The following is a 15,366-nucleotide window of genomic DNA, read 5'->3' as shown; positions in this document are numbered from 1 at the left end:
CTATGGCAAACCTAGACAGCACAGTAAGAAGCAGAGACATCACCTTGCCGACAAAGGTCCGTCTAATCAAAGCTATGGTTTTCCCAGTAGTAAGGAAGGCTGAGCGCCGAAGAATTGATGCTTTCAAACTGTGGTGCTGGAGAAGACTCTTACGAGTCCCCTGGACTGCAAGGAGGTCAAATCAGTCCATCCTAAAGGAAATCAACCCTGAATGCTCATTGGAAGGACAGATACTGAAGCTGAAGCTCAAATATTTTGGCCACCTAATGTGAAGAGAAAACTGTCTGGAAAAGACCGTGATGCTGGGAAAGACTGAAGGCAAAAGGAGAAGGGGACGGCAGAGGATGAGATGGTTAGATAGCATCACTGATACAATGAATATGGACTTGAGCACGCTCCGGGAGAGAGCGCAGGACAGGAAGGCCTGGCGTGCTATGGTCCATGGGGTCGGACACGACTGAACGACTGAACAACAACAGCAAAAATAGTTCTGAAACAAAAGGCACACTTGCTTTGTTTTTACATATTGCATGTATGTCTCATAGCAGCCATCAGCTTAGAAGAGGCAAACCCTCCTATATGAGGAAAGTGTGGGGGGCGAGGAGGCTGCTTTGAAGGCGGTGCTTGCCATCCACAGTTTTTATAAAGACTTGTATTATTATTATACAATAATAATACCTACATTGTATTCTTTCCGGCACCAGGCGAAGACCTTTTTATTTTCCCAGGCATTTTAGCATTTTATCTTTCTAGACTTTTAGCTTTGCTGTTTTAAATCTGTATTTTAAATTACTGCACTGCTGCTAGGTTTTATTCTGGTTGTATTCTGGTTGTATTGTTATACTGTCGTTTTAATGTTTTATATATTTTGTATTGTTTTATTGTGTGCTCTTTGGTTTTAATTTTTGTGAATCGCCCAGAAAGCTTCGGCTATTAGGCGGTATAGAAATGAAAATAATACTAATACTAATACTAATAATAATAATATGATCTGCCGCTCGATTATTTAGGGGCTCATTTTAGCTAGCTAAAAGTTGTTTTATCCATTAATGTAACCAGTTAGACAACTAAACATTGCTGGATTGCAGCCCTAATACAGTGGAAGGCAAGGAACTAAGTTTGCATCCAGGGGGCTGCACAGGTGAGGGGATCCAAGTCCACCTTCCCCTGCCTCATATGCATATGAAGCTACCTGATACGCTTTGTCGATCTATCCCTATATTGTTTGTGCTGACTGGCTGTGGCCCTCCAGGGTTTCAGAGAGGGAAATGCCAGGAATTGAACCTGGCCCCTTCTGCAGGCAAAGCATATGCTCTGTCGTGAACTGTGGTCCTACCCTTGCCTTACTTTGCCTTGCTGAGCTCCCTCCCTCCTTCCCTCTCTTTCTTCTCTGTTCTGTGTTTATATTTAATTACTTGCACTCTATTGTGGTACATGTGAGGCAATGGTAAAGAACAAGAGCCTCTGAAAATGTGTGGAGTGTCTCTGCTGCACCACCACTGTTTCAGTCATATCCTACATATTGAGAATTATGGGGCAGGACATGATTTCTAGGCAGATTTGAGCACTGGAATTCCTCATTTTGCAAGGAGGGGAGAGAGACTCTGTGTTCACCCTCAGGGCTTGGCTGTTTCCACCTGCCTTGCCGCACCCCCAGCCCTAGGAGCCCTCATAAGGGAGCTGCTGCTACTTCCGCTGTGTGGGGAGGCGTCTGCGGTGTCTTCAGGACAGCTTGAGGGCATCAGCCCAGGAGAGGCTTTTCTCGCCTTGCCTCTCCAAGGGACAGCCAGCAGGGGGGTTGCTGTGGGGATGAGGGGGCCTTCCTAGGCTCAGGGCATGGGGCCCTGGTGAGAGGAGGCTCTCTTTCTGCCACTCGAGGGTGGGCTCTCTGAAGTGCAGGCTTTTTCTTTCCCTTTTTTGCTGTGAGTTTGCTGTTGGATGAGGTGTCTTATTGTTAAGCCCCTCAATACAAACTGATTAACTGTTTAATTGAGTATAATGTTGATATTATTGGTACTGGATATTGATAACTGACCTATTGGTATGTCTTGTGCTCATTTAAATTTTTGCTATGTTTCAAAGGAACTGTAATTGAGTTAATATTGTATTATAATTATGGCTATTGTATTTGTTTTTGTGAATTGCTTTGAGCACAAATGGGGTATACAAATAAATTGACTATGGGTGGGTTCACCATGGTGGTTTATAAGCTACTCACAGTAGCTTTTTTTCCAAATAAGCTACTGTGATCCCTCACATGATTGGATAAATAAGCTACACAGAGTCGTTACCCCGTCCCTACTCCCCCTGTAGTCCTCCCACCTGTCCAGGATGGTATCTCAGATTGCTTTGTGCTGGATACCATTCCCCATCGATGCTCATGCCACAGCTATGTCACGTTCCTCTCTCCGATTGGCTGGCTGCATGCTAGGGGGTGTCTTCATCTGTCACTGCTTTTGTGGTGCCTATTTCACCCCTTCGTCGATCCTTACCCACTTCCCAGCTCCCCCACCACCATCACCACACCACACCACTTCCCACCACCTCAATCCCCAGCTGGATTTCGATGCTTTTTCCCTTCCCCCCTGCACTCCCACTGCCATCACTCCACCCAACCCGCAGTGGTCCCCACCTCTCCTCACACTGCCCTTTCCCCCTGCCCGCCTGCACCAGAAATGGGGTGGCTGCTCTAAACTCCTGGAAGTTTGCAGGAACGGGATAAAATTTTATACACAGGTTCCCATCATGGGGAGGCAGAATTAAAACCCTGTGTAGCTATGCCTCTCTGTGGGAAATATGGGAGTTTGATACTTTGGAAGTTTGCAGAGCACCCCGCCAAGGGAGGGTGAGGGTGGAGATGGGTAGAGAGTGCAATCCGTTGCTAGGCAGATCTCGGAAACAGAGATTGCCCAAGAGAAGCAGAGCAGAGGTAGTGGTTTTGACCACTCTTGCCAGGTGACTCAGTAGGCGATCTGTCTAAACCACTCTGGAGTGCCAGATGACACAATAAGCCATGATAGTTAAAATAAACCTCACTGCAGACCATGGCTTATCAGGGTAGCTTATTTTGGCTAAATAAACCACCGTGGTTGGGGAAAACTGCTCACAGATTTTATTTATTTATCATTTTATTTATTAAATTTATTAATCGCCCATCTGGCTGGTCACCCAGCCACTCTGGGCGATGTACAATAATAAAAACAGTTTAAAACAATAAAATTCTATAGTAAAAACATATTTCTAAAAATACCCTAACCCACCCGAAATGCCTGCCTGAACAACCATGTTTTTAATGCATGGCGGAAGCTCATTAAAGAATAGATGACACAATAAACCATCATGGCTAATTTAGAAAAATAAACCATTGTGGCTTATCGTGTCATGCGAACCTAGCCTATGACTATGAGTTTGAGAACTCACGTAATATATGTAGATATAATTGAACTGCCATGTTAATTATGTTTTCCATATGTCCTTCTCTGCTAAAAAGTTTGGTTGAATGTGTAGAGAAATATCTATTAGAAGTATATCTTGATTTTATAACTTGTGTTGTCAGATTTATGGCCTCAAGTTACATGAGGACATCCATAAATGATCGCCTCCTTTCTGATGGCTATGTTTCTTTCCACAGAATGGCCCAGCAATTTAGACAACTGGATATGAAGGTATTTGGAGTGGGGGTGGGGATGGTTTATGTGTGATTACTTCTGATATAACCATAAGGATCTCGTGTATTTACAAATGCACTACAATCATGTAAAAATTAGGATATTTCAGCTTTCACTTTTTATACCTTCAGGTATAACTCTGGCTTTACTACATGTTTATTACTGGAATGCTTAGTGATCCATTTTTACAATAACATATGTATTGTAACTTTTGTTTTTGATTGGAATAGTTTTGGACAACTTGTTCTTTATTTGCTTATTTTATTTAAAATCTCTTTATCATTATATGATCCAAATAAACTTTTGTGTATTTACAATATCAAAGCATTTTAGGCATGTTTTTCATCCGAACTTTTACATTTTCAGTTTATTTGGTAGCTAAATCTTTTCTTTTGTTGTTTGTGTAATTGCAAATGCATTGCCATCTTGATTGAGGGGGCTTCCAGACAAGGCTTTTATCGTACCATCGCCCTGCCTCATTCATAAAATTTGAGGGTGGGGGGACAGCCGGTGACATCCTCCACTCATAATCCTCTCATGTTTCCCACCAGTTCTTCCATCTTTTTTTCTTACCACAGAAAATCCATTAAGGAGAAAAACTCGGAACTGATACACAGTGGTTTCCAATTGGTAGCTCTAAGAGCCCTCTGTCTGGAAGTACCCAGTGTTATATTCATAATCTTCCTCCTCATTTTCCTTAGAGAGTTTAAAGACCTTTACAAAGCACTAGCTGGATCTTTTAAAAGCCCCTATTCCCTCATCCTTATCCTCCATCTCTAATGTCTGCATTGACACTGATCTACGTTATAGAACCGTTGTAAGACTCACTGAGATAATGCATGTTAAGCAGTTAGAACACTTAATATGCACTGGATAAATACTAAGTACTATTATTATTAAGCCAAGAAGTTGAAAGGATTTAAAAGCAGTCACAGAGATGCTGCTGTTAAAAGGGGGAGCAACTGTGGGGGCAGAAGTGGTGGGAAACAAACAGCAGCATGTCTTGCAGTCTGTCTTCCACTGAAGAAATAGGAGCAAGCTAGTGCACCATCACTCCCATCTTGAATTCGGAGGACAGCCGCAATTAAACTTAGGTTTGTGTGCATTCAGACTCCATGGCCAGCTGAGACTTTATATGGTTCCGTGTAGTTCCTTTTTCTATCAGTCAGGAGAACAGTCCCCTGCCTGTACTGCAACGGTGGCATTTAATCCCATTAAGTTGTTGCATGCTGATAACATACTTTTTTTTTAACTTAAAGCTGAATGATCTGAAATGTCTTCTGAAAGATCTTGCTAACAAACTCAGATGAAAGCAGCTTGGATCCAGGAGGAAGCATCTTCTAGCATATATAACAGAGGAACATCACTGAATAAGTAACAGTTTAAGTGCTAAATCTGGCACATTGGATGGGAAGAAAAATACTTTTTTTACATTCCCCCTTCTATTTTTAACAAGGGAATGGTTCCTACGGTAACTCTTAAGCTCATTTGTTTCAATACACTCTTTCAGTGTAACATATAATTTAAAGATTAACATATAATTTAAAGTATTGAATCTTTCTGAGCCTAGGTGGTGACTTAGACCAGGAATATGCAACACTGTACCCTCCAGATGTTTCAGACTACAATTCCCACAATCCCTTACCATTCGCCATGCTGGCTGGGGCTGATGGGAGTTGTATTCCAGAGCATCTGGAGGGCACCAGGTTGCCTACCCCTGATTTAGACCAACGTTTGCCCTGTGGTGTCTACTTAAACTTACAGATGTTTTAACTACATGGATATCTGGTCATCTGTAGCTTCTAGATATAAGCTGAGGCAACCATTAGCACCACACCACTCCCTGAGTTCCTTGATTTCTGAACAGTTATTAAAGTGTAGTAACAGTAAGAGCTACCGACAACTAACTATCCACACACTTAGTTGTGGTTTGGCACGTGTAAGCAAGCACCCACTGAAGTATTACGCCATCGTAATCACACATAACTTTCAATCCATTTAATATGTTTCATTGCCAGAGTTCCATTCATTCCATTGACCCTGGAACATTTGGAATAAAATGTGTAAGGTACAGAGCTTCACTTACTTCTGAGTAACTACGACTCAGCCACTCCTAATATCTTGGGTTTTGTGGGAAGCTTCAGGGTCTGAGGATGAGGCTTCTAGGCAAGCTTGCGCTCAAAAACTAGGGCTACTAGTAGTGATATTGTTGCGTTTTGGAAATGGGGGCGGGGGTCAGAAACAGCCACACCCAGTTTGGAAATAATGAGCTTGTTATAATCTGAGCTTGTTGTAATTTCCTTTGAATTTTGGCTAGTCTTATAAATAAGCTTGGGTCTTTCCAACTACCCCCACCTTCCCTTCACCCAGAATGTTCCTTCCAGTAATAGTGACAGGTGTTTTTTATGAGTATTTAGGGGAAGGATTCAGAAGCAGTGACAAGAAAAACACCTCTCTGTCATAATATGCTGTAGCTTTTCCTAAACAAAGGCAACAAAAATAACTCATCTGAAAAAAAACAGTCATAGCATATACTACATTCCAACAATATACCTATAACAGTGGGAAATCGTTGCCAATTATTGTGTTCTTTCTTGTATTTCAATACAGTATACAAAGTATTCAGATGAAAAAAAATATCGGTATTGCAAATCCCATGTTGCACTACTATAAGCCATAGCTTGATACACTATTCCCTTGATTTTCTGTAATTTTTGGTATCCTTTCCTATGTGGAAGAGAGAGGGGAAACAGAGGTCTGAAAGGGGGAAAGGAAGAAAGATATGGAGAGGGAAATGAGAAACGGGAGGAACTGATCAAGGACTGAGCAGCAACATATTTTAAGATAGGGACTGTAAGGAAGATTTGAGAGGGAGGGAAGGTGTCTTGAGGAAGGGATTGGGAGATGGCTCCTGAAGTGACACTGGGGGGGGGGGGAGATGGAAGGGGATTTAGCTAATAACATCATAGCTGGTTTTTCAAGAAGGTGGGATGTTTATGGCAATGTTTATGGTGTCTAGAGTTATATTTCATTCTCCTTGGCATATGTGCTTCATTTTGGCTCTGCTTGACAATTGGTGTACCCAGTTCACTAATTATGCATTCATGGTTGAGTGCTGGCTGAAATTCTTACACAAGGTTATTTGTAAGGGATCAACATATTTGTTTCTGTACCTGGCTCTTTCCCAGCTAGCTCATGAATGAACGAGTACTTGACCATGCTGACAGTAGGTGTATATACAGCCATTGTTTCATTCCCCCAAATTTTACTGAACAGACTGAGCTAATTTATATAAAATGGGGTGATGATGGGTCTTGTCCACAGCTGGCCTATAAGGGCTTTGGTTATCTTTTCCAGCCTTGCTACCTGAGTCCATTTAAGAGAAGTTGCTGGAAATCGAGCTTTGGACCTCATAAAGAGTGCCAAGTATGTATTGTCATTCATTAAACTGTGGCCCTTTCCACTTACCAACATTTTTTGTTAACTACCCAGAGGACATTGTTAATTGGGTGGTATACAAATTATGTAGCATACATATGTACATACATGACAAAGTAAACACTTTTTGGTTTTCCTATGTTTGTATCCATAGAAAACGTCTCTAGGGATGCATGAAAGCATGTTTTGATGTTGTCTGTTTGTAAAGGTGCTCTATCACTGTGTTTACTCCCTGGCTGTAGCTATCGGTAATACACTCATTTTAAAAATCAAGTGGATCAGAATGAATTAAACAATCTTAACAACTGCTTTCTGTCATTATTTACAAGTAACTGGAGATAAAACACTTTGCACTTTGATCAACTCTAACCAACCAGGCAGTTTGAAAGATAGTTTCTGATTGTGCATCCTAATGGATCAGGAGCTCCAATTCCCCCCCCCAAAAAAAAATTCCTGCTAGAAAAGTGACATTTACTCTAGTTGCTCTCTAGCATGCAGTAGGGAAACATCTATGTTCTGCAATGAAAATGTGGAAGACCCAATTTTATAGACAATGACAATTTTATAGACAAATAAAATTAAAATAAATGTCACCTCCCATGATAGAAGGTCATCTAGGTCATCCCTAGGCATTTATACCTGGCAATGTATAATGTGTGGTAGGGAACAGATTGTGGCTTATCTGCCCTTCCTCCAGGCCTGCCTGCCATACAACCTCCAGACCAACCACAAATCAATGTATTAGCCATCACATTTAAATGCATAAAGACACGTAGGCCTGATGTCCACAATTTTCACCCTCCCTATGTTTGAACAATGGTTTTTACTTATGCTCGAGGTGGAAGGGATATTTCTGTGTTGTCCATTTCATACCATCCATGTTCCAAACTGGTCATCTTTGCTCAGACCCATATTTAGGAAATTATGATAATGGGTAACTGCAGGCCAGTGCTTTCCTCTGCAATGCATCCCACCAAGAAAAAGAAGGGGTCAAAAAAGAAAAGAAAATGGAACTCTTTCACTTCTGTGTGGTAGGCTGGGATGGACGGTAAAGATTGCAGTGGGGAGGCTAGGAAGGGCAACAGTGAGCCAGTTGGCAATTCAGGGAAGCCAGCAGTGGCTTCCCTGAATTGCCAACTGTTTAGTGCATTGAGGCTTGGACCCTGCCTATGCTTTGTACTCAGACTTTGGGCAAGTTACACACATTCCATGGGAGACATTTTGTGGTGGTGGTCAGGGGCACCATCACACAAGGCTTTTATTGTGCACTCGTGGTGGGTCACTCATGGAAGTTCGTGGGTCCTTTTCATGATGTTGTCAACCTCCAGGGCATATCCAGTTGTATTTCCCGGTTATTCCATGTTAAAAAGATCCGGAGGCAATGAGCTAATAAAATATCCTGGATTTTCCTTACTATGTATAGTTGTTGCTCTTGCACTATTAAAACAGCCACTAGATGGTGGCATTTCATTGAGGTCTATGGAACATTGAAAATGTAAAAACCTCCCCTCTCAGCAATCATGTGGTCACTGTCTGGGAGCCTGCAGTAAATGCGGAAAGGCTCCACAACAGGAGGACTGCGCAGGTTTTCTTTGATGTAGGGATGCCCCAGGACAGTTTTTCAAATTGCTAAATGTGCCCAGAGGCCCAAAAATGTTGCTTACCTGAGTTTAAGTAAAACAACTTGAAGAGAATTGGTGTTTTTGCGTGTTTGGTGTGTACCTATTATTCCTTATCCATATTTATTAATAAGGCTGTCACCTCTGATGAGTTGCTCTGGAGAGAGAAGTTCCAGCTTAATTAGCTACTAATGGCCAAGAGAGGGTGTCATATTCTTATTCCCAGTGCTTAACTAGTTCTCATCCTAGGTGCACCTACAACTTACAGCCTCCATATCCTGCATCTGGACCTTGTTATTCCACTTTGCTTTTGCTTCTTCTTGCCCCTGTTCTGAGTATCCATTGTCTTGAAAACCTGCATCTGTTTTCATGATTCCACTTCTCATTCAGACTTTTACTGACACATTTCCTGTCCTTATCCTGATTATCAAATAGTTGCACCTATGTATATCATCCTCCAGTATATAGCAGCAGTGGATAGAAGCTATATTAGGATCTACTGGTAGATTTGCATGACTGGTAGATCATCAAGAGTTTTTGACATCCAATTATTTAACTATAGTAACAAGAAAAAGGCTCCCCCCACAACACACACAGAGAGTATAGGCTGTTAGAATCCTTGATCTGTACTAATTCATACAGATTTATACTTGCATATTCAGGATTCTCTGTCTATGACTTGGGGTACACTAAGTAATTAGCTGCACCTCCTGAACCACTGCAACTGGCGCCCCCCCTGATTATTTTATATCTGAGTTCCATTGGTGGGTTTTGGGGTTCTAGGAGAAAAAATCCAAAGTAGATCCCAGAAGCCTAACATTTGTCCATGCCTGAGCAACAGCATTAAAATCAGCTTTATTCCATTAGTGAATGTCATACAGTGAGAACAGTGACTCTGATTAGCAAGGGCATAGACATAGGAAGAGCCTTGTGTAAGTGAAGATGCTTCCTTAATTGGGAAAACTTAATAGTTGGTGAAGACTTGCGGTCCTTCACATGGAGCGTTTATCCTGCTATTGAGATTGCTCACTCGTGGAAGTTTGTGGGTCCTTTTCATGACGTTGTCAACCTCCAGGGCACACCCAGAGGTATTTCCTGGTTATTCCATCTAATGAACTATCTTATTAACACAGAATGTTACACAATTAAAACAGTCCCTAGATGGTGTTGTTTCATTGAGTTCTATGGAATCTTGAAAATTAAAAGCTTCCCCTCTCAGCAATCATGTGGTTGCTGTCTGGGAGCCTGCAGTAAACATGGAAAGGCTCCAGAGTGGGAGGACTGCAGGGTTTTTCTTTAGTGTAAAGGCAGCCTTGAGCACAGCATGGATTTGTATCCCATAGAAGCTGTTCAAATTATGGGGGAAATGTAGAGGAGCAATAATGGAATCCATAATCACACCACTTCACCACCACGCCTGCATTTTAGCCAAATCATGCTCCCATAACCTTCTTCTGTAGACCTGTAGCTAAAGGGAGCAAGCACTGCATAGAAAGAGGGCATGCTTATACCTAACTGCCTGGATACATCTATGAAGTACCAAGGACAAATTAAGAGATGCCAGAAGCAGAGGGTAGTAGCAACAGGTGTATTATCCCTTCTATCACACTATTTTACACCAGCTTTGTCACCTGCAAGGTGTGTTTAATAACCAATGTTGCCAAGAATGACTGATATTTGCAAACTGCAAATCGCTCAGTTTTATTACATAACAGCAAAGCAACAAGACAACTGCTGTCACGTCGCTCCTCCTAGCAGCTGTCACGCTTAATTTTCTTTCTGCTTTGCTGTTGAAAGTATGCAAATGTTTGCCAAGAACAGAGTGTAGAAACAATTACCTGAGATATATTCAAAATGTTACCATGTGAATATTGTGATCACCTCCATCTAAACAGAAATGGTTGTTCCAAAGATGGGGAGCAACTGGAAAGCAGGATTTTAACATACAGACTTAAGCTATGTTTATTTTTTCAAATGGAAGATGGTTCTTCTCTAGCATAGTGGCTGGATTCTGTACTTCTTGCAAAATTAATCGAAAGCTTTGTGTTTCCCATCCCTGCTAAAAACCACAAACTACAACAGGCCTTGAATTATTTTGGAAACTAAACATACATAGTGCCTTGCTGGATGGGACCAAGCTCCATCTAGACCAGCATTCTGTTTTCTAGAGTAGCCATCTCTGGGAAGCTCGCAAGCAGGTCATGAAGGTGATGGTCCCCAGGAACTGGAATTTAGAAGTACAGGATGTCCATACCAGGAGGTTCCAGTGAGCCCCAAAGATGAAACCTGCATGATTCAATGGGTAATGCTGCAGTCAACACCATCTATTACAGGCCAAACTAAATGTTCTGTCTAGCATGCATGGTGGAGCCACACCTGCTAATTTTTCTTATCTCTGTGTAAGTGTGCATGGCCGCAATTTGGACCAGGAATATGGTGCTCCAGAAGGGGGGTGGTTAAATGAGTGGGGTTTGTACCCCTACTCATTTTTCCCCCATGAAATTCCACCACCCCTGTGAAGGATGGTTTTTTTAAACAACAACAACAACAAACAAACAAACAAACACTAGTTCCATCTGGGTATGTATAAACCTACCTAACATTAAAATGACAGCAGCAAGATTTTTTAGACCAGGAGGTCACTATTTATTTATTTATTTATTACATTTCTATACCGCCCAATAGCCAAAGCACTAAACCTTCCCAGATGAGTATTATATAAAGGTGTATAAAAGATACCTAACTGTACCCCCGAATTTATTATTGGTTATAACAGAGGGTAGGTTGAGCAAATTTTGAACACCGTACTGCTCAGGAGTGTGGGGTTGGAGTGTTCAAGTTCAGCACTATTTAACACATTTCCAAGAGACAGAAAGGCAAAATGTTGCATGTCAGATATTATTTAAAGTAAGGGTTACAATTTATGGTGGAGATAACAATAAAAATTTATGAGCAGGGGTGGGGGGGAGTCTATATAATCTGACCAGTCTAGGAATAAAACTAATGGTGACCTAATGAACTAACCACTAGGTGGCAGAATTGGCAAGTGAAATTCTAGAAAGCTCTCATTGCTTTTGGAATGAAGTAATAAGCAGTTACAGCATAATCCTGATTTATTGTGCTGTTCATAATAGAACCAGAAAGTGTCCATCATTTCTTTTCTTTTTTAACCATCCATTTTTAACCTAGCCTACATGGCCCCTGAGGAAAGCTTATAAATTACAGCAGAATGGTTTGAAGTCTTCAAGAAACAATAAAATGTAAAGAAACTTGGGTTGGAAATTTAACTTGTATTTAGGCATCAGATTCTGGTTTAGATAACATAGCATAAGAAATATTGGGTGTGCAATAATCTGGAAATTGTTTTAGTCTAGCAGATGATGTGTAATCATAATCTAACAATAATTTTAAATAAATATCAAGAAAATACAGCTGTTATTGATTCAGAATATGTGTTGTATTTTATTTGCTGAAAAGCTCTGAATATGCAATCCTAAGTATGGTTATTCAGAAGTCTGATTCACTGAGTTCAGTGGGACTTACTGGGTTGTAAGTGTGCATTAGACTGCAGCCTAAATACCTTCCATGCTGCTGAATGCCAGGACTGTCTGTCTTGCAAGGGTCTGTGGCAGCAAATCTAGCACAGAAAGAACCAACAGTGAGTCAGCCAACCTTTTGTGCAAGGGTTGGCTTTATATTCGATAACTCAGATTGAGAAACCCTCCTTCCTGACTGTTGACTTGCGGAATGCCTGAGCGAGGAGAAGATACATGCCACCACTTCCCGCCACTGGTGCCATCCCCTCCCCTGCATCTGCCTCCCCTGCCCAGCCCACCTGCAGTGTCTGTCTCCCCTCTACCCGCTGGTGTGCCCACCATGTCTGTCTCCCTTCCTGCCTGCACATCATATCTGCCTCCCTCCCATGCCTCCCTCCTGTCTCCCTCCTCTCCCTCTCTACCCCAGTGCCACCTTCACCATCCTCTCTATACCGTGGGCGAACTGCAGGGATACCCCTCCTCCCACAGTGCCTGGCTCTTAGGAAGGACCCCTCAGAGCCAGGCATTTGGGCCTGGCTGGCTCTCTGAAGAACTGTGCCGGCTGCTTTTCCAGCCAATGCAGGTTTTCAGAGGACTTGGCCACCCACTGCTCGCTCTGAGAGGATCTGCTGAGTGGGTGGCAACAACAGGGTAGGGAGGGGGTGGGAGGTGCAGTGGAGGAAGTGGAAGGAAGTAGGGAGCACAGGTGGGCTGGGAGTAGTAGCAGCAGCAGGTCCTCCTGATGGGGAGAGTGCACAATTCGCCACTCCCTCCACTCTGCCATCTGAGGCAGGGGATTCACTCCACCTTCTGAGAGCGCCAGGCCCTGACATCATGCTTGTAGCTCCTACTTTCCAACACTGCCCCACTGCTGTGACCAAACTGCTATACTGTTTATTGGCACTGTGCTATGCACTAATGGCCAATCCCCAAAATAAACAGAGCGTGGGTGGGGGGAGCTTTTGTTTTGCCAATCTGGGCAGGGTTGGCTCAAGATGTTTTGCCGCTGGAGGCAGAACAGCAAATGCCTCCCTGCACGCCCCCCCCCACCGCTCAAGTTGCATTGTACCCCAAACCAGCCATGTTATTTTGGCACCTGAAGCAGAAAACCTTTCAAGCAGGGACTTGTGCAACCCCTCCCTGTCAGTAAAAATACAATAATACTACATTAAATTATGACAAATTGACGCCCTTTCATGACACTCAAAATCAGCTGCCACTAGTCTGCAACTCAATGACAGATGGGTAGGTGCCAATATAAATGTCAAACACTGCCAACTCATGGACGCAATCGGAGGGTGGTACTGGGTTTATATAGCTCTTTGCTTGCATGTTCTCACTTGGGCTCGTTCATGAATGCAATGTGTGTCCACAAGCTGACATCTGCATGCCTCACTTCCTATTGGGACTGGATGCAACATATACATACACTCACACCAACTCAGTTTGGGGGAAGGATCTGAATTCCTGCAGATATGGAACCCAATGAGCTCCGATTTAATCAGGTCTCCCAGGTGCTTACAGCATTTTCCAAAGGTGTTTAAGGATACCCATCTGTCATTCAAACTTTACACATTTGCTGCAAGGAACACCAGTGTTTCACAAAGCAAACTTGCAGGCCATGTAAATTGTGGAGCTCCTCCTCCTAGTGGAATCCTTTCCCATCTATGTAGCTCATGCTAATAAAATGCAAATTACAAACCTGAAAAGTGTCTGAGACAAACAACTCTGCAATGGGTTCAGCATATCAAAATTATTGAAGCTTGAAAATGTGAGGGTGAGATGGCCTCCAGAAAATGGCTTAATGATCAAATGAACTCAGTCATGGAGACAGAACAATTTAAGCAATAGCACAAATGCTGAAAGACACATATTAGGAGAGTTGTATATTTAAAGTTTATTAAAGATATGCTGCATAAAGCATTATTGATTATGGCAAACAGGAAGCCCTTCTGCTTGTGGAAGAGGCTTCCACTTGCAGAAGGATCCACCCCACTATGCTTAGAAATGGCCATCAAGTGTTTGTTTCTATATAGTATTGTATAATATGCATTTGTTGTCAAAAGTTTTGATCTGCTAAAATTTGCTTGAAAATTTCAATAAAAGTTAAGTTAAAAAAAGGGAAGAAAAAGTTGATAATCAATAATGCTCTTAACCAATCAAAATGGCCATAATCAATAATGCTCTTTATCAATATTGTCCATAATCAATCAATCTCTTGCCCAAGGTCTCACACAGCATCACACAATGTCTTCTGCCAGCTCTTGCACAACAGGTCATAGAACCCCGCCACTGCCAGAGCATCTCCCTCTAGTATGCGTGTGGGCAACCTGGGGCCCATGGGCTGCATGTGGGGGTAGGGAACAGATCACTGTTTTTTCATTCCTAATAGCAGTGGGCATACAGTGAACTGCATCGGGATCTCTGGGGGTTGGGGATGGAAAGATTTAAGCCTCGCCTCCTCCCCAGCAATCCACATATAGATTGCTGTCTCCCTGCTGCTATAGTAACCTGCCTCAGGATCATAATCACTTGGACGACGGTGAGGTCAAAGCCTCTCCCTCCTTCAGCAATCCTGATGCAGGGCTCGGATATGTATCAGGATCATTGGGAGGCTGGGGAAGAGGCTCTCACCTCACCCCCCGTCCCAGGGATCCTGGCCTGAAATACCCTCCCCCTCCCAATATCCCATCCCAGATCTCAGCAGGCTGGCATGTACTGTGTGCTGAGATGAGTGTGCACACACGTGTGCATGTCTGCAGCCCCTACCCAGCATTGCCCGTGGCCCCGTGGGGCCAGAAAGATTTCCCGCCCCTGCGCTAACATGCCTCTGGATCCAACCCAATATTTTTTTTATGCCTAAATAAAGACACATTTGTTTCATTTATGAAGAGCTGGAGTCAACATTTAGACATGAAATCTGATTTCTCGGTGCCCCGCTGATGTTTCCCTCTTTTCTCACTGTCTGAGAAACCCTGTTCAGGTGTGTGCATGGGGTAAGTAGCTGGAGAAAGCTAGCTAAGCTGAAGTGTGTTGCAAAATGCTTTGCTCTGGTCTAGAAAACTCTATATTTGGGCAACTTACAGTGCAATCCTATACGTACCT

General features: G+C 42.7%; 1 protein-coding gene across 2 annotated transcripts in view; it reads left to right on the top strand.

Moving 5' to 3' along the window:
• TRPM8 (transient receptor potential cation channel subfamily M member 8) overlaps positions 1–7,412 on the top strand; it is a 62,595-nt gene extending 55,183 nt beyond the window's left edge. For both annotated transcript variants that reach the window (XM_084830167.1, XM_084830161.1), the window contains exons 23-24: positions 3,632–3,665; positions 4,928–7,412. In XM_084830167.1, coding sequence (XP_084686293.1) covers positions 3,632–3,665; positions 4,928–4,978 — 85 coding nt within the window. In that variant the 3' untranslated portion in view covers positions 4,979–7,412. The remainder of the gene's footprint in view (positions 1–3,631; positions 3,666–4,927) is intronic.
• Positions 7,413–15,366: the final 7,954 nt, after the last annotated feature.

This window comes from Heloderma suspectum, chromosome 1 (assembly GCF_057233095.1).
Source record: "Heloderma suspectum isolate Gila_16-S chromosome 1, 16-S_ref, whole genome shotgun sequence".
NCBI classification, from domain to species: Eukaryota; Metazoa; Chordata; class Lepidosauria; order Squamata; family Helodermatidae; genus Heloderma; species Heloderma suspectum.
The sequence above is the reverse complement of the archived record's forward strand: the minus strand, read 5'-3'. Positions and strand labels throughout refer to the sequence as shown.